General features: G+C 40.7%; 2 protein-coding genes across 4 annotated transcripts; both read right to left on the bottom strand.

Annotated features, from left to right (window-relative positions):
- Positions 1–172: 172 nt before the first annotated feature.
- ptpn21 (protein tyrosine phosphatase non-receptor type 21) lies at positions 173–14,565 on the bottom strand. 3 transcript variants are annotated; one of them, XM_046413884.1, is made up of 19 exons: positions 14,354–14,565; positions 13,207–13,507; positions 11,520–11,689; positions 11,140–11,237; positions 9,799–9,866; positions 9,614–9,684; positions 9,208–9,295; positions 8,897–8,985; positions 8,268–8,355; positions 7,878–7,957; positions 7,128–7,188; positions 6,874–6,955; positions 5,206–6,731; positions 4,637–4,777; positions 3,488–3,706; positions 3,007–3,135; positions 2,673–2,907; positions 2,388–2,548; positions 173–2,267 (listed from the first exon to the last, which is right to left on the bottom strand). In XM_046413884.1, the coding sequence occupies exons 2-19, from the start codon at positions 13,384–13,386 to the stop codon at positions 2,139–2,141; spliced, it is 3,615 nt and encodes a 1,204-aa protein (XP_046269840.1). In that variant the 5' UTR covers positions 13,387–13,507; positions 14,354–14,565; the 3' UTR covers positions 173–2,138. The 3 variants fall into 3 exon arrangements, with proteins under 3 accessions (XP_046269840.1, XP_046269841.1, XP_046269842.1); XM_046413885.1 differs by lacking the exon at positions 14,354–14,565 and adding an exon at positions 14,102–14,314; XM_046413886.1 differs by lacking the exon at positions 14,354–14,565 and adding an exon at positions 14,119–14,314.
- Positions 14,566–15,079: 514 nt separating this feature from the next.
- spata7 (spermatogenesis associated 7) lies at positions 15,080–20,716 on the bottom strand. Its single transcript, XM_046413822.1, has 12 exons — positions 20,465–20,716; positions 19,653–19,715; positions 19,334–19,423; positions 19,163–19,210; positions 18,911–19,014; positions 18,235–18,701; positions 18,056–18,101; positions 17,186–17,307; positions 17,037–17,087; positions 16,786–16,863; positions 16,645–16,702; positions 15,080–16,286 (listed from the first exon to the last, which is right to left on the bottom strand). The coding sequence occupies exons 1-12, from the start codon at positions 20,505–20,507 to the stop codon at positions 15,675–15,677; spliced, it is 1,782 nt and encodes a 593-aa protein (XP_046269778.1). The 5' UTR covers positions 20,508–20,716; the 3' UTR covers positions 15,080–15,674.
- Between the last annotated feature and the right edge of the window lie 1,978 nt (positions 20,717–22,694).

The following is a 22,694-nucleotide window of genomic DNA, read 5'->3' as shown; positions in this document are numbered from 1 at the left end:
ATGACTGAACCTTTTTCACCAGAGTTAATTTAATAAAGATCTCTTCCAGTGTTAAATAATAATGCTGCACTGGTGTAATTAAGATTCAGAAATAGTGCAACCAGAAAGATGGAAAGTCACTGGCTAATTCCTACCACAAGGGGGCATGATAGACTACCGTAAAGAAGAAACCTTTTAATTCCAAATATTTAATGGCTGTAAAGATTTTCTACGTTTTTTTTTCCAATGTCATTCAATAGATACAGTTTATACACAGTTTGTACAATAACCAATATTCATAAAACCAGAATTTTACATTGTGTACATTTATGAACAACATACCTGTACATGGACAGAACAGTCACACCTTGGCCACAAAAATCATTTTTCAGTCTCCACACTAAGACTCAATCAGTATCTAAAAACCAAAACAAACTCATAAGGGCCTTCTGAAAGATCCAGTTAAAATACATCTCAACACCAGCTGTGATGCATTTTTCTCCAGTTAAGTAAGATCACTGCCCAGCAAAAACATCGGGATAGACAGATGACGGAATAACAATCTCTTCACTTTGGCCACATTAGAACTTAAGTTGGTGCCTTGAATTAATGATATAGGCCCCAAATTTCAAATTATAAAAGATACTTCATGTAAACTTTGACTGTAAGCATCGTTTCTGTTTCTGTACAGGTGAACGTCATAAAGGAGCTTTTAAATATGACTCATAGCTGCAACAGGAAATGGACGCGCACTGTGCCCGGCTTCCAGTTCGATGTGTTCATTAGTAGTCAGGAGGCCATTTGTAACAGCAGGAAGTGTCTCTGCAGAGGGACATTTCTCACTAGAGTGAAAACAAGCGTGGCAGGCAGAACACTGTAACTAGAGACGGTCTGGCTTTCTGCTTCACACTAATACTGGGCACCACAGCCAGCCAACATGCAGCGCAGCTCTGTCAGTTACATCCGAATACTGTCACATGGCCTCGTTTGCCAATTTTTAACGAAACAAAGCGTAAAAACTTAGGAGATCAAACCCGCATTCAAGAATTATTATAATTACTGATCCGTGGGGGTGTCTCTCAGTATTGACTGGCATCAATAATCACATATCACTGCAATCAAACAAGCAATAAATGACACTGAATAAAACCTTCCTTCATTTTATCAAAAAACAAAAAACAAAAAAAACCTTTCAACTTCAAAATGCAGGTATTTAAGGGTGTATTGATCTAAGCTCAAATACGGCACTCAGTGTTCTCAGGTTTTAAAAAAAAAAAGGAAAACTATGAGTATAAAATTAATTTGCAAGTTTGAATCTCAATATTTTACTTAACTCATTACCTGTATACTTCGGGAACACGCGCAATACATTTCTACTTCCTATCAATCCAGTGTTTTATTAAAGACCAATCCATCCCACTCCTCTTTGTAAGGACAATCTTATTTGTGCACTGAGAGAATATGTACATTAGTTTTCATTTGTTTTTAGCAGGTGCTTTTAGGGGGTATTCAGGCCTTCTTTACAACTACCCAAGGAACATTGGTGGCATTGTGCTAAGTGTAGATCTATAAACTCTTATTAAGTAGAATATGCAGGGACAGACCCCCTTCTGTATTACCAGAGGTCTGGACTTGTAATCAAAACCTTCATATGTGACAATCTTAGGATCGTTTCTTATGATCTTCATTACTATTTAAAAGTCCTTCACTGTTAGAACCAATAGTTACCAAACAGCAATCCAAAAACATTTATTTAAAAAGTGACCTTAGTCAATTGAAAGCACAACTATTTTTGATACACATTAACGATAGAGATTTTTTTATGCAGCTTAACATTGGTTCATTATGTACAGAAAAGTACTGTAAAAGTGCTTGCTTTATTAAGCGATAATGTACGTAAAAAAAATAATATATATAATACTGTTTAGAGGCAGGTCACAGGTCTTTATGCTCCTCCATGTTGTATTACTTCTTTCTTGTACATCCACACATCCTTCCTTCAGCATCACCTGATTTGATACAGTCAAATACTGACCGCTACATTGAACAGGTTTATAAAGCTGCATCATCACAGTGCAGTTTGGCATAAACCTGAAGCAAACTCCATGCTAGAATCATCTGTGACGACCGTGACCGTTGGGTCGGACAGACACTTGTGTTCATATGAGCCTGGAGTTGCGGAGGTACTGGATGAGGACCTTGTAGATGAAGTTGTACTGAGCAAAAGTCTGAACCATCATCATCCTCTGAGCGCGCAGCTTCAGCAGGACTTTTGGGATATCCAGCGTCTGAAACAGACACGACTTTCAGAATGAGAGAGAGAGACTGGTACCAGGAGCGCACACAACACATGAGGTTGGAACGGGCTGTGCGACACTAAGTCCCTTCGGTGATGGAGAGGAACTTACCTCGTTGTGCTCCAGACAAGCTATCAGAATCTCAGACAGGATGACCACCCCAGTCCGTCCCACTCCAGCACTGCAGTGGACCAGCACAGGTTGGTTGGTGTTCTTTGGGTCACTGATGCTGTTTGTGTGTCTCCTCACAGACTGCACCTCCTCCAGGTATGCTGGGAAAAAAAAATGTGCATTTAAAAAATTAATACAGTAGTTGAGACTAACAGACCATCTTTACCAGCTGCATTTTATTTGCTTCCTACTAGATGGATCTGTGAAGGTAAGGATCTCACTCACTGAGGAAGCCTTTTAAGTCCTCAGGACAGCCGTGGTCAGGCCAGTCTGTGTACTGCAAGTGCCAAACAGTCCTCTCTTGGCCCGTCAGGAGGTGTTTGATCTTCAGCCCTGTGGTGGCGTAGCAGCCGGATTCTGTGCGGAACCGCGTTGTGATCTTGAAGCGTCCATATGTCACAGTGTTGTGTCGTGAGCCAAGTCGGGGCCAATACCGGAAGCTCTTTTCTCGGCCGCGCTCCTGGAGGAAGCGGATGACGTACAATAAGTCAGTCTGGGTCGTGATGAGGAACAAAAAAAAAAACAAAAAGTGGAGCAGTAAATATGAACTTTGACCCACCTCTTCAGCAGTGACCATAGCGATGATGGAGACACCCTGTTCCCACACCATCTGCCAGAAGTCCTGACACGTATTCGTCAGGGGACCCTGAGTGGCAATGTAGTTCCACTCCTGTCCACCCGCTGCTAACTAACAAGACAGGACAAAAGTCATCAGTCACATGATTTCAGCAGTAATTCCTTTAAAAGCTGAGAGCTGGATCAGCAGAAAAGGAAAGTGATTCTGTGTCAGAGCAGAGTAACTCCATTGTGTAAGAGACAGACGCGTGGACGTGACTAAGCAACAGTCATCACCTTCCCACAAATCAGCAAACGTCTCTGTATGAGCAGCACGCCTGCTACTCAGGAGCAGCAAGGATTTTTTCCTCCTCCAGGAGATAAAAATACCACAGATGCTTTGCTGTCTGTGTTAATAACAAAATTGCCTACATTTTGCGATTTGCGAAGGAATGGCAACTGTGACAAATCCCTGCACGACTTACTCTGATATGTGATGCATTGATGTATCCCGTGTTGTTCTCTTTAGTGGGAACCAGCTCCACGCGAGTGTTATCGTAAGGCAGGACATCTTGGAAGCGGTTTTTGTCTCCGCTCTCTGGCAGCAGGGCAATGGTACATTCCCCTGACGGATGCCGCCTTGGGATGCTCTCGTACTCTTTTAACAGCTCTCCTTGCTCCAAGTGATGCTCCAGCAGTTTACACTGATACACAGAGAGAAGGACACAGCAAATGCATCACTGCCATTAAGAGGTTCGCCTCATTTTGACTGCCTTGGGCCAATCAGTTTAATTTTAAAAATAATGAGGTAAGATGTACAGTATCACTCCCTGATCTTTGGTGACAATTTAATAATACTTTTCATGACACAAAAATGAACAAAAATAATCTGATGTTAAAAATCCCTGTGAAAAATGGATAATCAGATACAGTTGCTACACAAAAGTAGTTTTTGCCAGTCATTATGAGTGAGACTGATGCATAATCAGCAGCTTGTCTGTGCTTTGAATCCCATTAATGTAGTTTTACTTTGTAAAACCGTGAAAATATTCTTTTAGAGTTTTGCTTGTCATAAGGGGACACAGCTTACTGTAAACTGTAATGAATGGTGCTGCAGCAGGATACGCCGCATTTTGGATGCATGAGGACATAAAATGTGGGTGAAAATCTGTTTACATTTATCTCATACATTGTAAGCAACACTCTTGCTTAATTACTTTTAATCTGCATATGCTCACAGATGACATACTATCTGCCAGTCACAACCGGATTAACTGGCGAGCTAACTTACCTTGTAAGTCTATAGTATTTAATAGTTACAGTCAATAATTAAATCAAGACTAACCAGTTCAACTATGTGTTAATACATGAAAAGCTGACTCCATTCACGCATCAAAATAAACGCCTCACCTACCAGGAGGTTATGAATATGAAACAATCAACAGCTCCTGGAAATGAGTTTTATGTTTCTGGCTATGCCACAGTTCCTAAATGACAAGTCACTGTCAACATGCAAGAACATGCATGTAACAATCTCACATACCTCTTTCATTCCCATTGCCTAAACTTTACATTAGGTTTTGCTTACAAAGTCATTTTTCAAGAAGCAAATGAAAAACTCTGAAGTGTCCTACCCTCTCGTCATTAGAGGCTCTCTCAGGCTCATCCTTGACCTCGTTTTGCATCGGCGGCCTGGAGACTGACAGGCCATTGAGATGGGCCACCTTCAGAGGTCCCATCTTCTTCACGTCTGATCTTGCTCCTTTCTTCATGCCCTGGTATGACAAGAGAGTAGAGACAGAAGAAAAGAGAGGATCGCTGTGTGTGAGCCTGGGAGAGAGGGAGTAGGTATACAACAGAGGAGGGACGGCGCAGCCTCACTGGACGCTTTCTGAGAGAATGTCACCTGTCCTGTTTTCCAAGGTAGTCCAACTACATTCTCTTTCAATACGTGTCAAAGTGAGACTGTTTGCGTCATTCAAAGCTGGCCACTGAAACCTCCTTTGTGTCAGCACCCTCATGTGATCAAGACATGGGAAGTTGTTTTTCTGTTTTTCCTTTTTGTCTTTTGGAACTGGGCTCTCTGACATGTAAAAGTGCAACCATGGAGCAGCGTAAAGCTCACTGATTGCTGTGACATTTTAACAGAACTTAATTAACAAATTAATTCTAGGCTTTGGAGTAGACAGGGACCAGAACTCACCGGAGGAGGCAATCCTTCTACTGTTTTCTTCCCAGGAGGAACGTCTGACACAGGTCTCTTCTTGAAGTCTTTCTTAGTCTTCTGCTTGTCCTGGCCACTCAGGTCTCCCTCAGAGACAGACGGCATAATCCTGGGCTGTCGTAAACCTGACAGCAAGTACAGAGGCTCACTCTCCTGGATCAGAGGGTGAACCTTGTAGGTCAAGGAGCCGGTTATAGAGGGGTCAAGAGAGGAGCCTATGGGATATGCAGGTGGTGGCTCCATAGGAGTCTGTTGCTGAGGTGTGAGAGAAGAGAGGGATGTAAAGCTGTGATGCTGCTGTGAGAGCTTGTCAGGCTCAATCACCGCTGCATCATGAGAAAGAGGAGTGTGACGTCCACTATCATCCTCAAACTCCTCTTCCTCGCCACTGCTGTGAACCAGCATGGTGGCATCTGAAAGGGACTTTTTGTGTCCATATCGTACATCCTCCTTAACGTCAGCCCTGTCCTCAGTCTTTGTACGTTCCAAAAACACATTGAGCTGAGAGCCCTGAGAGCAGCCGCCACGCAGGACAGGAGGTGGTGTGGCAGTTTCAGCTGCTGAAGAAGACACCGTCCGCTCTTTGACCCTCATCCCCTCGAAACTGTGCGCTAATCCGGCAATCTCGATGGAGTTACGCTTCTGAGCACTGTACGGGTGCCTGTGTGGGGGTCCGCTGAAAAGAGGCTCTGACATCTCTTGCAAAGAGTGGGCAACAGGCAGGCTATCCTCCTGGAAAGTCTGAACTGAGTGGTGCACACGCCTTGTGATGATCAGGTCTGGGTTGCTACTGCTGACATACAGGTGACGTGAGAGGTCAGGCGTGCTATTTGCAGGTCGAGGATGGGCATACGGGTAGGGTGGAGGAGGTCGGTAAACGTGTGTTCTCATGATGTTAGGGGCTGGATACTCCTGTGCCTGCTGTAACTGGACATTAGTGAGCTCCGGGACACTGACTGCCCCCACTACAGGTCTCCTCTCTGTGGGGTATGGGTATGGAGAGGGGCTGTGGAAACTTGATCCAAGATGGAAGGGATAGTGGTGGTGTTGGGCTGCTCCACCACGCTCCCCCCTGATCTCTGGTTGGCTGTAAACAAGAGGGTCTGGTCTGCTGTAGGCGTATGAGTTTCCAATGTTCAGATTCCTCATGGAGTGGCTCTGCCGGTGCTCTTGAGACAAAACCATCCCTCCTCCCGCTCCTCGGGTCTTCTGACGCATCACTGTCTCGTAATCAGGAGTGGCACGGTAGGAGGGTGGGATGAGTGCGCTGTGGCGATGCGAGGGGACGTAGTCCGGTCTGGTGATATCGCTAGTGATGGAGGGGTTGGAGGACATTGGCGAGGGCTGCAGGTAGTGCTGGGGATTGGTCAGAGAGCTGGTACTGTGGGCACTGTATACGCTGCCATTTCGTAAACGCCCTGCGCTGCCGTATTCCAGGGGGGAGCAGTCGAGGCTCGTCTGGGAGTGGTAGTAATAACCATTCTGACTGTTCATGTACAGATTGTCTGTGAGAGAGCAAAACAATAAACACTTTTGAGGTGCAGTCAATCACAGTGTGGAAAAAAGCATTGTGGAATAACTTTAAATGTTATCCCATGCCCTCTTTTTCAGGTTTCTAGCTGCAGCCATTCTCTATATAGTAGTTACCTTGTGACGATGTGTAAGGCTCTGTGAAATGGCCATTGTAGTGCATTTGAGGAGGGGGCATCATGTAGGCCTGAGGCTTTGGCTGTAAATCAACAAGAAACCGATTCAGTTACAAGCCAGACGATCTGAATTTTGTCCAAGAGCAAAGAACTAAAGATAGCTGTGTGGTCACGCAACCCCAGTTAATGATCTGACTGCATATAATGTGCTGCAATGCAAGCCAGAAATGACTTTTAAATGAACAAAGATATTACCAGAGACATTCTAGTAGAGGATCTCCGTCTGACTGTGTTGACGACTGAGGGCTGGCTTTGGCTGGTGGGAAAACAAATGTCAGTCAAAAAAAGATAATAATAAAACATTTTCCAATATGTCACTTTGTCCTTTTGTCATTTGAGTATGAGAACACATACAGTCAAGCCCACAAAAACATGCAGAAGTTCTGAATAAGATACCAAATAAAATACAGTCTTAACTTAGTAAAGCTCAAAGTTGATCAAAGAAAAAGGATAGAAAGAACCTAACCAATCTCAGTCAGCACTCAACATGCACTGTGGTAGGCAGAGAAAGATAAAAAACAACAACAAAAAAAAAACACATAATTTCCTTATAATTGAATTAAAATCCCTACGTGCTTGACAATCCAAGGCCCATTTCAGATATAAAGAGTCTGTGTTTGCTATGTCACTGTTGGCATAGCAAGGCAATCAGAAAAGGATGGGAGCTGGCACCTGATAAATGTGCATACTGTAGGCGGTGGCTGACAGTGTTGCTCACCCCTTATTAGAAGGCAGAGATTGACGAGAAAGCATTGGAAAGCGAGGGAAGGATAGAGTAAGAAGGGACTTCTGGGAGCCCTCAGAAGGCAGGGGGTCACACTCCTCTCTGAAGAGTGAGGAGGAGAGCAGGGAAGAAATGAGGGTACACCAAAAAAGGGGAGACACATGCATGAGACAAGAAGAAAGACGCAGGAACTAGACTAGACACGTTAAAAACAAACTTACAGGCTACTCTTGTTAATCTTATAAAACTTGAGTCTGGCCAGACACATCCGGCACACATATTTAGAGGTTTCCATGTCCTCCTGCAAAAAGAAAGAGAAAGAAAAAAAATATTAGACAGTGAAACAATTAGTGCAGAGGTAGTGTTTGCTCACTTATCTCAAAGCATTCCTGTGCATGCCCATAAATACTTCTTCACTGAGTTACAGCTAATGGTATGTGACTTAATGACCCACGCATACGTAACATACCCAAGCAGCTCCAGTGACAACCACACCCACAAACAAACACAGGTGCTCTGTTAAGACTAGCTTTGCAACAAATTTCCAATTATGCTAAATCCAATAAGAGACTGACATGTCACAGGGGATGGGAGGAGAAGCATGAACTTACAGTCTGGAACTGAACACTCTCCTCTCTGTTGGCTAGCTCCAGGGCAAAGAAGGACCTGTTGTGACTCATGTTGTTAATTTCATTCCACCTACACGGCCAATTTAAGCACAGTGGCAAAGAGAAAGAGGGGATGGGGTGGGGTGGGGGACACACATGATGTCATGGTGGTCATCAAAACCTTGCTGCATTTTTTTAAAGAGACTATGGCACTGCTTTAACAATGCATTGTAAAAAACATCTGCATGTGGGAGTTAATGCAAAAGGTATCTGGTACTCATAATGGTATGTAGATAAGTACAGCTCAGCTGAGGTTGAGAACGTTCACTTCACACTTGACTGACAGATAATACTTCCAAAATCCTTATCGGCTACCACAGTCTACCTGACTCATTTCCTCTTGGGCCACATTCAGGTCTAAAGGGATTTAAGGGTCATTACAGGAAACAACCTCACCTAAAAATAGCTGTGAACTGTACCACAGAACCAAATGTACCAACCTAATGCTTTAAGTCAAAATTTACCACACAAAACCTTAATTCAGCACTTCATATTTAGGCCATATTTCAGGACATCGAAGCATTTGTATAATAGTCAAAAACAAACGTTCTAGAAATTGTTTCTGGACTGACCTAAATAAAAGAAGCGGCCTGCCACTTTTGTATTTGACAAAGATGCCATCGAGACAGGGTCCCAGGGTAACATCTGTGCCTGTACTGTCCTGTAAGGATGAAAGGAGAGGCATTTAGATCAAATTTAGACATTTGTAACAGTCTTTCAGGTGAAAGAATGCAGACCGTTTTGTACTCATTAGTTCCTTGACCAAGCTGTGCAGTAGCAGAAATAATATGTGGCTTTAAATGCTCAGATTCTACTGAACCAACATCATAATTCTTCTGTGTTTGGGCTGTTGGGGATCACAGACTGGACCTCATAACCTTACCTTGGCTTGATAGCTTTCCTGGCCATAGCCTTCCATTTTCTCCACTTCCTGCATGTACAACATCTCTGCCTCTGGAGCTGACAAACCCCTGAAAACGACCCAAAAAGAGGGAACAAAAACATGAAGAAACAACTGTCAAAACCCTCTGAACCTACGTAAAACATCCAGCCAGGAACACGAGCAGGGAAAACAATTCATAAATGTATGTATGGTTATTCAAAAAAGTCACTGTGTAATTTGTTATAGCGGTTAACAAGTAGTAAATATCTAAAGACTAACCAGCATGTAATGGGATAGACTGATGAGTAACACTTTAAAGTGAGCACTGAGGACAGAGGAAAAAAAATCTGGTACTAGGCCAGACACACACAAAACAGGCGGGTTAACGCCTTGAACACCTGCTCACCTGAGCGACTGGTAGAGAAGAGCGACTTTCTGAGTGGCCTCTTCCAATATGCGCTCATCCTGGATCCAGTCCTGCAAAGACAGACACGGGATCGATACAACGCTAGCATCCAAGACAAAGGAGTGCAGGGCAGCTGTAGCATTCTTTCATTTTGACATGCTGACCATGAAAAATAAAATGCTTACGATAGGAAACAGCACAAACTTCTGGAGGAACTCCTGGGAATCATAGCGATTGAAGTCTCCAAAGTCAGCTGGAGACAGAAAAAAAAAAAAGACACTAAATGAGTAAATACTGCATTACTTATTACGCATGACACAACTTTTTGAATAAATCCTATTACATGTCCATTTCTGCATTTAGTACAAGGCAAAAGAATTGCAGAATGGTGTACTGCATTTCAGAAAGCTGCAGTGTATGATGATGAGAAAGACTAATTTTAGAAGACGAGGGACCCATTTGTTTTGAAAGGGAACTGCTTCAGCGTCTCACAACGCTGGTACCAGCTTCAGCCTGCCTGTTGGCAACATTCGCAACAATGCTAGGTATCTCAGGCATCAGCACTGCTCAAAAGCTGCACTGTCCTTCGCTCCAAAATATTCAAGCCAGGGCAAAATAGAACCTAAACAACTTTATTTACATCGCAGATGCAACGTTTGCATGACAACTTAAGCAGTTTATAAATCGTAACAGGAACTTGCAACAAATCTTCTTTCTCCAGGGCATATTTTGCATGCTGTTCAGTCATTTGAACAAGGCTGCAACAGTAAGTGATCTCAGCGGCTCTGCTATGCTAACAGCCAGGCCAGTACGTTGCAGTGCCTGATATAACTTTGCCAGCAGTGTTTGAGATTCTTCTGGCCAGGGAAAACTTGGAGTACGTGTCAGGGCTAAAGCTCAGGCGAGACAAGTTCACATTCACAGAGAAGCACATAACACACAACCCTGTCCGATTTAATGGGCCGGTTTAGGTTTAATAGTGCTTGTTAAGTGCTTAATATTACAAGAATCATGTAAATGTTCCAATAAAACCCTAAGGGCTTGAACAGATTTCAAACAAACCACTTTGTTCAGCTGGCATTTGACAAGACACAACATCTAAAAAAAATAAAATAAGTTAAGAATAACCTAAGAAGTCCCATTTTTCAAGCTGTGCTTTGAGAAGAAACGACATCTTGAGTGCAAAAATATTTTTTCTGATAAAACTGAATTGCTTTAGAAGCAATAGGCTTATTGCAGCTTACTAACACCCTAACCCTGGCAAACTTGCAGAGTTTTGCAAAAAGCAAATTGGCACAAGCTTACTGTCCAGAAATCATTGAATATAACCCTAGTGTTTCCACTACAATCTTTGTAGATGTGAGAGGGAGTTCAGCGTTTTAACAGCTGCTGTTGAATTGCACCAGCCATTATGTTGCCTGGGACTTAAAGCCGCTGCAGACACCACATAAATTAAGATTTAAACCAACAAACACCAGGCTTGTCAAGCTGTTTCTGTTATAACTGATAGTATACATTCATATTACCTTGCACTGCCAAGCTAGCTAAATGAATAGCTTGTTCTAGAGAGCATGAGATCCTCCCCTCCAGAACATCCTTCTTCAGCTGTAGATAGTACTGGTATCTGTGGAGAAAGAGAGAGTGTTAACAACTTTGTTCAGGTCTGCAGAAAGAGCTGAAAAGTCATTAGAAAGCAAATCCATTTATATTAAAAAGAGGGGTGGGTACAACTGTGCAACTAAGCTGCTTCATAAACTTGATGAGGTCGCACTAAACTTTGCCTGGAACCTCATCTGGAAACTAAACTTTACAATGCTTTGACTGCTATCCTTGAAGATAAATTATCACTTAATCTATGAGGTTAGGGGCTCAGACAAGACACCTTGTGTCACTGATGGAACATCACCTTGTGATCTCCTGTTGCAGCTGGGTGACACTGGGTATGTAAAACACGACTCCAAAGTAAACGGTGGGCTCCAGCCCATACTTGTCCAGCTGCTTTTTCAGCGGCTTCTCCAAGTCAATCCATCTCTGTAGGTTCTGCTTGTTGAAGTACCACAGGCTGAAGTATGTTATCTAACCAGGAAAGAAAACAAGCACAAACATTATGCCCAAACAAGGTTGTGATCAAGTAAATTATTCTAAATTCTATGTGCAACACACTAAATTCCACAATTAACTTTATAAAATATGCAATGACTGCTTGAGAACAATATCATACATTGCTCCTATTTAGTCACTTATTTAAGAGCAAAATGTGCAGATCTTTCCCTAATCAGCCACATAACATTCAAAACATATGTAGAAAAGAAAATCCAACCACTGCAAATTTTTCTAGATTTATAGGCTGCTGGGACTCAGTCTTATGACTGTCTGAACGTCTCACGATGAACAGTGGTAAGAATTGTAACCCCTGCTGACTTTGCTGTTTATGAAGGACAATTGAGCAGAAAGAGACTTAGTGTGATTTGCAGCCACTTTCTAACCTCAACCTGAAAATAAAAGTTTACACCAGATAACAGTGTTTAAAAAATTATGAGCAATTTTGTAAATAATAATAATAACAGTGTTAAATAACTATGACTCAAAACAGAGTAATAACCATTTAAAATAGGTTAGGGCATCTAATTTATTTGAAGGTAAAGGTAAAAAGAAAAAATTGTGGTGGTCATGACACTTTACCAACATTAGACTGAGGGTGAAATGATGCAGATTTTCAAACCCAAGACCTGTGTAACACCATCATGCAATTAGCAGTGGTTTTAGAGTGACGGGGACCTTTGGCTGTTTGATCGGCAAAAACAATTATCAGTACTTATGATAACAGAAATCAGTTTCTGAACTTGCCTAACTTTTCTATCTGTCAAAGAGTGAGACAATCACGTGATTCCACACACCATCCTGGTGACATGAAAAACAAACATTACTAGCATTGCTCACTGCATACCAGGAAAAAAAAAAAATCTTAATGAGGGTGGAGGCCTGTCACTAGCACTGCTACAGTGACAAATAAAGCCTTGCTACATTATACAGGAAAATAACAAACCATGTCACACAGTTTAAGTTCCTACACCAGATGGCCTGCACATTCAGCAGTGTCTGCTGATGATTTGACGTGCAACAGGGTAGGCAGCATTCAGGCTTACATCCCTTCAGTGTGCGATTAACAGCTGGTGTCACTGTGTAACGACGGTGTGCAAACGCAGACATGAAGCTCAATGCATTGCTCAGTCCTGACTCAGACCTATTTTTCTTGGACCATACTTGTACGTGAGAGCTGGCTCGTCTGTCTGAATGAAAGTTTCAAAAACATGTACAATATATTTACTAATCTGCGTGATGAGTTGGTTACATGCTTGTAACTGGTATGTATTTGACAAATTCCTAAATTCTGTCATAAGCACGAGGATTATGAGGATTATGAGAGACAATACTGGGTTAAACAATGTCAAACTCTTTATCTTAGTTTCTGCAGCCTTGCTTACCAGTTCAAAGTAAGAATGCAACAACATCAACAAACACTTTCTTGCTGAGGTGGTGAGTCTATGGGAGAGAACAATCAGCACTTGTATTGCATGAAAACACATACATACCTCTCTTAACTCGAGTCTCTGAGCAACTGCCTCCAAACATTCCTGCCCAGTGCTCTCCACCGAAAGTGTAAACTCAACAAACTCTCCATTGAGCAGCTGAATCCGAGTGACAAGACAGCTCTTGCTTGAAACAGTATACCGTCGAGTCCTTTTGAGTTTTAAGCCAAATGGCAAGGGCATGTTTCACACTTCTTCAAGGAGGGAGGTCTTCACTTAGTCCAGAGAAATTATACTCCTCGCTGTCCCCTCGAAAATTGTGTCAGTGTTCCAAGTCATGAGGTTCATCATCAACAGACAGGATCTGAAAAGCGAATTAAAACATATCTCAAAACACATTCATAATAGCACAATACAAAAACAAATGCTTGTGTAAAACTGCAGTCTTGGAACAAAAACGAGATAAGGCTGGCTGAGCGAGATTAGAGGATAGGAGATAAGGAGAATCACAGTTTAAGTGTCGTGCTCATCATGAATATGTTTACGATACTTTGGCATAAAGCACAAATCTTTACACAATCTGTCACCGCGAATTAGGCGCCAGACTAGATAAACACGAGTCTTACAGAAAGCAATCCTCTTAAATGAAGGCGTTTTGGTTTAAGTTGTCTAATTTTGCTATCTCGGATCTTCTACCAAAAGGATTCGATTAACATTATCATTCCGAGTCAATGGACTCAGACCAGGCTACATTGGTCTGTGTAATTAACATTTTTAATAATGTTTGCTAGCCATATTTCCAAACTTGAGGCAAACTACTCTCCTTCCTATGAATAGTCTGCTCCAAACGCTGACAAGAATGTCCTGATTCAAAACAAGCCACTATCGACTGCAACACTGCAAAATCCCTGCTGCTTTCCACTTCAAACATGCATCCATTTTATTACAAGTTACCTACTTTCCAGGTTAACTTACTCAACCACTCAGTTCAAAAAACTCCCCTCCAAATGTCGAACATTTCCCGGATTAAGTATCTGATGTTCATTGGCAGTTTCCATGTTCAATTTCAATTAACCTGAACAACAAACGTTGCAACTAACGTTAAATTAGCTCTACCGCTAGCGTGCTAACTTATGTTCCAGCAAATAGACGACACCCTTGGGAAGCTGACGTCGCCGGTAAATATTTTTGGCAAAAACGATAACGTTACCGTTAGCCACCAGATGAAATTCAGTAGTCCAACAAAGATTAGGTCCTGAGAGAGTCCACCATCAAAGTCAAGTGATTACTGCTTTTTAAAATCTGGTCGGACTAAGAGATGGCCAATCTGTATGTAGTTTGTTTATAGATCAAAACTATCGTTGCACCCCATGCCTCTTGGTCCGACAGTTCACTCAAGTTCCAAGCGTGTTTCGCTTCCTGGGATTGGAAGAGCAACAAGCGTATTGCGTCTACATCCGCGGAGCTGTAACTGGAATAACTTCGCTTCAGCTCTGGATAAATCGCCAAATTACGTTGGAATATACTCCGAGTCTTCAGTAACTCGATCCAGACTATTTGGTTTATCATACTTTATTGAGCAGACGATTAAAAATTCATTCTAGTGCGTTCGCGGCGGAGGAATACATGGAGGTTTTCAGAGCCATGACATCAGACAGCTGGAATGCCGAGCGGTGAATATGCCAGAAATGGGACAGCTGCCTGGAACTGCTGGCCGCTGACCTGTCTGTTTACCTTTTACATCGACTGAGAGTTGTCATCGCAAACACACAATATTGTGCAATGTGCAGTTTCCCTCTGTAACTGTTTGCGAAACGGTTCATGTCACGACCCTCTAATGTAGTAAGAATGATCACGCTGGTTTTTGCTGCCGATTGCAGGCTGAATAACCACACGTTTATAATATAGTCTTCATGATCAGGTGCAACGATGCAGGAAACAGGAGAATAGAAAATTTATTGCAATCGTAAAGACACTTTCTGGTGACAGTCGATTCCTAGGAGCTACATGTCAGAGGCATATGTCAAGTCAAACACATTAAACAATTCAAGAGTTTATAAGAATTATTTCTCTAGAAATCTGAAAATGTAAATTGCAGCTACATCATACTTAAATCTTACTAGGCACACTGTTATCCCCTCAAACTACAGGATACCACTAACTCCACATGTCTGACATCAGTGCAGTGCTATGGACTGGACTATTCTTTGCAAAGTTATAACATTACTGTAACTCAACCACTCAAGTTTGTGCACACTCAACAATATTCCAAATGAGACATTCAAGTCTCTGATGTACCTGCAAAACCTTGTTTGTGCTTTTGTAAAAGAAAATAAAAGATGTTTTTCTTATTTAAAAAGAAAAAAAAGCTAAATTGAACTACAGTACTTCACTGGTGGGGCTTGTAAAAACAGTGAAAAACAAACAGTCAACAATCAACTATACTTTCAGAAATGTCAAATATTACATTACTCTCTGTAAAAACACTTACTTGGTCTTAAAGGACATTCAATCCCTGAATACAGTAAAACTCAGAACTCATCATCACTGACAGAATCAACAGTATTTCTATGTTGCTCTGTGGTCTCCACATTGAGGTTTTGTGTATTGCTAGACACATGGAGGGACCCTGACAAACTTGTACCCAAATCCTCAAGCTCTTTAGACTGTGCATCCTCAGCTTGGTCTTGATGAAGACATTCGTCACTCGTTACAGTGACATATTCATGGTTGTCATTGCCGACTTTGTTTGACGGTGTTGTACCTATTTGATGGAGATCCTCTTCATTGATTTCTGTATTATTGGAAACATGTTCACTGAGCGAAACAGAGCTAATTCCCTTTTCCAGATTATCATCTGGTTCATCCATCTTTTTAGTTGGTGAAGCAGTCCTTTCAGGAGAGCATAATGGTGTAGACACCAGAAGGGGATCAGCATAAGCTGGTGATTCGCAGTCTTTAATTAGTGAGGCATAAGGAAAGAGATGATTCTTTTCTCTCGTCTTCACTTGGTTCCCCCCTGATTCCAGATGTGGTAGGAATGCATCAAGCAGACCATTTTCAAGCTCCGTACTGCACATGGACGTGTTGGTTGGCTCTTCAAAATCTTTACGCAGCACGTCCAGAAGGTGGCGCATTTTACCCTGAAAACAAACAATCCCGTCACACGCATGAGAAGTTTTACAGCCGCTTGAGACGTGCTTTAAATGTTTTTGACTTGCGTAACATTCAAGATTCAAGAGTCTTTATTGTCATTATGCGAGCGTAACAAATTTTGTAAAGATTTTCGGCTTAAAGGCACGCATATAAATAGCACCAAAAATTTGAAATGAACACTTATATATATATATATATTATATACTTAATATAAAAATACAAAACACAAAGTAAAGTAAATAAAGTGCACTTATGCCAGTCTATGCTATGCTGTGAATGTTTGATTGTGTGCGTGTGTGAGAAGGTTAAACATAACTGGTATTCTGCACGAAGTTATAGACTCACCTCATCAAGCTGATGCCGATTCATGTCAATATGGTGCTTTATCACCCTGTCCAGGACCCTTTCAGAGGAGAGACACTTACTACACAGAACTGACTCATCTCCAGTAGATATTAGAAAAACACCAAAGAAAAAATGACAAACCTGTCAGAGATGTGCCCTCTGGACAAGATGTCATCTGTTACAGCAGAAATGAATTCGAGGTACATTAATTCTTCCTCCCTGATGAAGAACAGAAGGTCATTCCTCTCTTCACAGACACATCATATCAGACAGTTCTTAATATTTACTGGAGCACCACAAAGCCAAGTCCTTACATACAGTACATATCAATAATCTCCCACAGCATCATTTAAAAGCTGAATAACCATCAGCTATTTCCAAAGAGAACTTACTCTGCAGATACATTCTTCATAAGAGGAGATCTGCAATCTTCTGGTGAGACCCTAACAGAACAAGAGTTAAATTATTTTAGAACTTTACACAGGGTATTCTATTATGTTTAAAATGCAGTACAATATTTCAAATTAATGAATGTTTTTACCTCGATGCGGAGTCAAAGAAATCTCGGTCTCTGCTCTTGCTTGCTCGACTCTGTTGTCTAGCTGCTGATAAGTATGTGCCATTCAATTCATCCTCGGACCACTCATGCTCTGTACTAAATCCCTGTAAAACAAAAGGGACTGTAAAATGAGAAGGGATATTCATATTGTCAAGGCTAACTCAAGTCGTAATCAAATGTTTAATATGGCTGTTAGCACTTTGGTATTAGAGCTGTTTAATAGGGACAATAAACCACACGAGGATAACTGACCTTGAGTAACAAAAATATTTATACAAGGTATCCAGCTATTTGTCATCATCTATTTTTGGATGCTGTACCGCAGAATGTAATCCTCACTCAGTGTGGGCAATACTTGCTGTGGTCAGTAAAATAATAATGTGATAACAACTGAGGCATCGATCTGTTCTTATACAGTTTATCTGCAATTAGCAGTGCAAGCACCAAAAAGCCCTGACCGCTTATCACCAAAGATGTGAGTAAATACAGACGAACTCAACTACTTAGATAGAAGAAAGGTTAGTAAAGAAATTGATTAACTGATTAACAAGAACTGCTGATTTCCCTTTTGACTATCATTAATTAATACTCTTAGGAAAGTACAGAGTAAAAAACATTTTGAAATTTACTGCTTTCACAAACAATAAACCCTCCCGTCTACATCTTATATCATTGTGAAGTGATTACATTGCAAATGCTTTATTTGGCTGCTCTTGATCAGACTAGTAGGCAACTTGAAGACATTATCTTGATAGTATGTGATGGACGTTTGTCATAATTTTAAAAAATGGACACTATAGTTAGACACATTAGAAAATGTTGGAAAAATCATTTATCAATCCTCAAAATTACCTGAGATGGCTCATAAAATTCCTGTGTGTATTTCTTCGTTTTCGTGCTGCGTAAAAAAGGGTAAGAATCCAAGTTATTTTTAAAGCATCTTAACACATGTTGCAGATGTTACATTAATTGTTTTAAGAGCACACATCTATCGCTTTCGTCTGAGACTCACTGAGATGTTTGTTTAGTACCTTCCATGATTTGTCTCCTGCCCCATCAATCTTGACTGAGTGTAATCCTGAGTAGGTTTCCTCCGTGGTGCCCTGTAGTAGCGATAATTTGACAGATATGAACTCTTCTCTGACTTCAGGGTCTTAGGGGTGAAAGGTTTGTCTTGGGTAAAGTGCTGTGAATGTTTCTTGAGCAAGTCTCCACTGTACGTCTTCTGAACGGGGTCCTGAAAAGTCTTGTAGGAACTCTGATCTACCAAAGCTTCCAGTGAACATGCTGACTGCTTTCTGTGTGAAGTCGCTCCTGGGTTCCGGTACATTACTTCTGACGCTGGGCGTGCATGATGAAACAGGTTCTGTGAACCGACTTTACTCGACGGATAAACTATCTCCTTGGCATGAAAGGACATGCCGAACCTTGGGCTGGAGACGGTGGAACTTCTTGAGCAGAGGTAGGTGCTGTCATCATAGTGCACAGATAATCTACTCTAAAAAGCAAACATCAGATATCGCACATATCAGTAAAGATACTGTACATATCAATAAAGTCTGAATGACAAATAATGTGGGGTAATGCCTTTGAATGCATGTGATTGTGAAGTTTTCTTGTCAGCAATTCCATGGCTGCTGCAAAAGAAATGTTTTATCACATGAAGCAATGACAAACCCAACAATGTCTTCGCCTTGATTTACGTACTTGGGCTGAGGAACAGGAGGCTCTGCTATTCATCTGTGAGGGAGAGTGGGCTGATTGAGGACGACCCCCTTTCCGTAACCGCTCCTGTCTGATGTGGTCATTGTCTACAACCAGGCAATGAAAAAATGAATGCACACAGGAAATAGTCTATTCTGCACTGTTTAACTATCAATGGCAGCAAAGCAGTTTCACAAATGCAATGTAACACATGTTTTTAAAAGAGTTTTTAATATCAAATAACTGGGTACTTACACTTTACACTGTATATTAAGCTTTTGGGTACTGAGGCATCAATGGCAGCTGTGGAGCAAGGCAAACGTTTAAGACTGACATATTATTAATGTAATTATCTTGAAACAGAGAGATACATGTCTTAAACATTTCAACAAATAAGCATAATGCATATGCTGCCATGTAGCTCACCTTTAGCTGAGTAAACCTTTTTATAATGAGACACCATGTGGTCTTTAACAATGGACTGTGTTAACTTACTGGAGGAGCGAGGACAGAAAGCTAAAAACACAAAACAAAGAACAACATACAGTGCATTGTTAAATTAAGTTCACTAAGTGCTTGCTCATGGGAGACTGTCAAGTCTCACTGTGTTAAAGGCTAAAGAAATCTTAAGACTAAATTATGGTTCAGACCTGCTATATTTGGAAAGTGGCATGAGATAACTTTTGTTGTGGATTGGTGCTAGATACATAAGTTGAAATGAACATTAGCATATATTAATACTTACGGCTACTTTTTGAAGCCTGTCCTGTAATACCAGCTCTGCACTTCGATCCAGATGATACACTCCCTATAATGAACAAGATTTTAAATAAATACTTAACTTTAAACTCATTTATCAAGCTGTCTCCACTATTAAAAGGTCCAAATAGGGGTGCAGTTAACCATTATTTTCATTATCGATTAATCTGCAGATTATCTTCACAATAAATCATTTAATCTATCTAGCTGTGTGACTTAAAGACATGACTTCAGCATTTAATAATGATTTTGCTCCAAACAGTTTTGCTGATGGACCCTCCGCTGGGGAAGGTGCCATTGTAACAATTGTAAATATATAAATGTTATAGATCATTATTATTATTGCATTCAAGGTTAAGTTCAACGCAATGCAATAAATACATTTTTGATTTTACGTTGATTTGACTTTATTCATCTTTTATTTTGGGTTTACAGAAATAAATGATTATGTACAATAAAAACCAATACCACTGTGAAAATAGTAACCGTTATCTTCGACAATACACACAGGTAGCGTCAAAATCAATTAAATTTTTCAAAATAACAGTCCAACGTTAGCTAGCGTTGACTACACTGTCGTGAAAAAAAGCCAAAGTTACTGTCTTGTTTAGGGATTTCAAGTTTAACATCAAGTAAGGGGCTGACTATTTTCAAAATAAACTTGAAGCCATGTCAGCGGGTGTAAATCCTGTAAGCATGAGTTTATCTCTGAGTTGCTGTCTAAGCACAATTTGAATTTGCTTACTTCCGTCGATCAAATAGCCAAAGAGCTAGCTAATGCTAACAATATTTGCTTACCTGTTCTCGAGTCCATGATAATGTTACACTCAGCGTATCCCATTTTCCTCAAAGATATTCTGGGAAAGCGACGGCAGAGCTTGTATACATCCAGAAACCACAACGCACTTAACTGTAAACATTTTAACGCTGCAAGATAAACAAGTAACGTGAGGGCGACAATCCAATACTAGCTCATAAGCAGATGAGGAGCAAAGTAAAGCTTCCCCGTCGCCATGCTGGTTGCTATGATTGGCAACGTCATCACGCTCTGGCGTACGGAAGGACACGCCTCACACCACCTACCCCATACGCATCGTCAAACGCACACAGTTGTTGTTTGAGGAAGATCGGAGAGGTGTCGCTGAAAATATTACACAAGTCTTAACCAGTTAATTTATTTTATTGTAAAATATAGACAACATTAAATTAGCACGTGCTGCACAAAGCTGTGAAATTGATTTAATTTTCTTTATTTGTTTTTTGTTTATTTATTTTTATCTGTAAACTACATTGAACATATATTGCCATGTTACTCTTGTTGGAATGGTAGACCTGTTGTCAGTTCCATTTTGTAAATAAAAAAAAAAAAATTGAGAGTAGCTGTAGCTTGACTGAGAAAAGCGAAATGACAATATACCTAAGATATTTCATTTACACTTAAAAAAAATCCAGTATTTTAACAATCACCTGTTTTACTTTATTTTAATCCCAAATGTGGATATATAGCAGTATACAGCGTATATGCTAAGACAGCAGAGAGAAAAGCAGACAAACAGCTAACCTGAATATTTGTGTTTCAGTATTGTGGGATTTCTGAGTGTGGATGTGATATTTTTAAAGCCACAGTTTGGATTAAGCAATTGGAGCCAGTTTGGCCCCAATAAATTGCAGGAAAAGCTAAACTTTATTGTCCTTACTGGTCATAAAGCAGTGCATGTGTACTGGAGCCCCATGTGACTGCCAATTAAGAGCATGCAACACAGAAATTGGTTTATACTTGCACTGATGTGCAGCTTTATAAAATTGTTTTTTTTCCTAATACTGCAGTCAGTAGAATTTGCTTCTGGAAGAGACAAGACAAGAGCCAGAGATCAATTCCCAAATCCCAAATCAATTGAAAACAGCTTTCAAGGGCCCAAAAACAGTAAAATCAAGGTATAACTCTTGACATGTTCCAAGGGACCCAATGGATCAGCAGAATCAGAGTCATTTCAGTCAGTTCTCCCAGATGAGAGAAGAGAGCAGAATAAAGAACTATGAACTCATACATACTTCAGTTTGTCATTAGAAAATGGGATTTACTGGCAAATGGAACAAAAGATGGGACAAAAGATGTTACACTTCTCCTTCAATGAATGGAACAGATATTCATTACTGGTGTTGTACACAGACTGTCACTAATTACAGGCCATTTTCACAGCGGGCATTTTGACTTGTCATAGCAGGAAGGACACAAGGAACATTGACGACGATTATGTGCCATTCAAGTGGTTTGGTGTCCAAAATATCCACCAGGTGAATAAGGTCTTGTTTAGCAGCCATTTTCAGGGCAGTGTGTGGTTTACATACACTATCTTGCCCACCAAAGTTGCCTCAGTCATAGCAATAGTGTGAAAATGTGGGAAAACACAGAGTGCAACAAATATAAATTCTGATTCAACGGAGTTTGTGTCTGTCATGAGAACATTCTGTCAGCAGCTTATTGTTAATTCTGCCATGTTCCTTTCATTGTTTGATCGACCTTTTAACCCCTCACGTCATTTACCAGCAAACAGCAGTGTGACAGAAAATAAGTGAAACAGATTTTTTGAACACTTAGGTTCAGTGTTTAACCATTTGATTTTATTACCATTTTTTAAATTAAGTTAATTAGAATGTTCTGTTAATATGTCATGCTGCCTTCACAGGTTGAATGACACTAAAGACAAATCTTCCTTTTTTCATGCTATTAAAGATCTGTAAACGTCAGCGGGCTTATCCTTATAAATGCATGATCAAAACATAGCTATATTATCAACTGCAACGACCTGAGAAAGTCTGTATTTGGCTCTGATAATGTCAAAATGATGTGGACATAATTAATGGACACTAAACCTTTTTTCATAATCATTATTATTGTTACAGTATTTTGAGTTTGACAAAAATAAAACCAGTACTCATGCATTATTCAGGTCTTTGTAAGCTCACTTTCACATGGTCCATTGAAATGGATGAAATGTAAGAGTGAAAACTTATTAGGATTATGGAA

Source organism: Scatophagus argus, chromosome 15 (genome assembly GCF_020382885.2).
Source record: "Scatophagus argus isolate fScaArg1 chromosome 15, fScaArg1.pri, whole genome shotgun sequence".
Classification (NCBI taxonomy): domain Eukaryota; kingdom Metazoa; phylum Chordata; class Actinopteri; family Scatophagidae; genus Scatophagus; species Scatophagus argus.
This window is presented reverse-complemented; position numbering and strand designations above follow the sequence as displayed.

Bases quoted from the DNA above. Each gene is read 5' to 3' on its own strand.
- ptpn21 (XM_046413884.1), bottom strand. From the start codon at position 13,386: ATGCCCTTGCCATTTGGCTTAAAACTCAAAAGGACTCGACGGTATACT. The intron at 8,356-8,896 runs GTCAGTCCAGAA...TTGGCCGTGTAG, and splicing joins AGGCCGCTTCTTTTATTTAG to GTGGAATGAAATTAACAACA. The intron at 6,732-6,873 runs GTAACTACTATA...GCTCTCTCACAG, and splicing joins GCCTTACACATCGTCACAAG to ACAATCTGTACATGAACAGT.
- spata7 (XM_046413822.1), bottom strand. From the start codon at position 20,507: ATGGGATACGCTGAGTGTAACATTATCATGGACTCGAGAACAG. The intron at 19,015-19,162 runs GTAAGTACCCAG...GCCTGGTTGTAG, and splicing joins CTTAATATACAGTGTAAAGT to ACAATGACCACATCAGACAG. The intron at 17,308-18,055 runs GTAATTTTGAGG...TTTGTTTTACAG, and splicing joins AATTTTATGAGCCATCTCAG to GGATTTAGTACAGAGCATGA.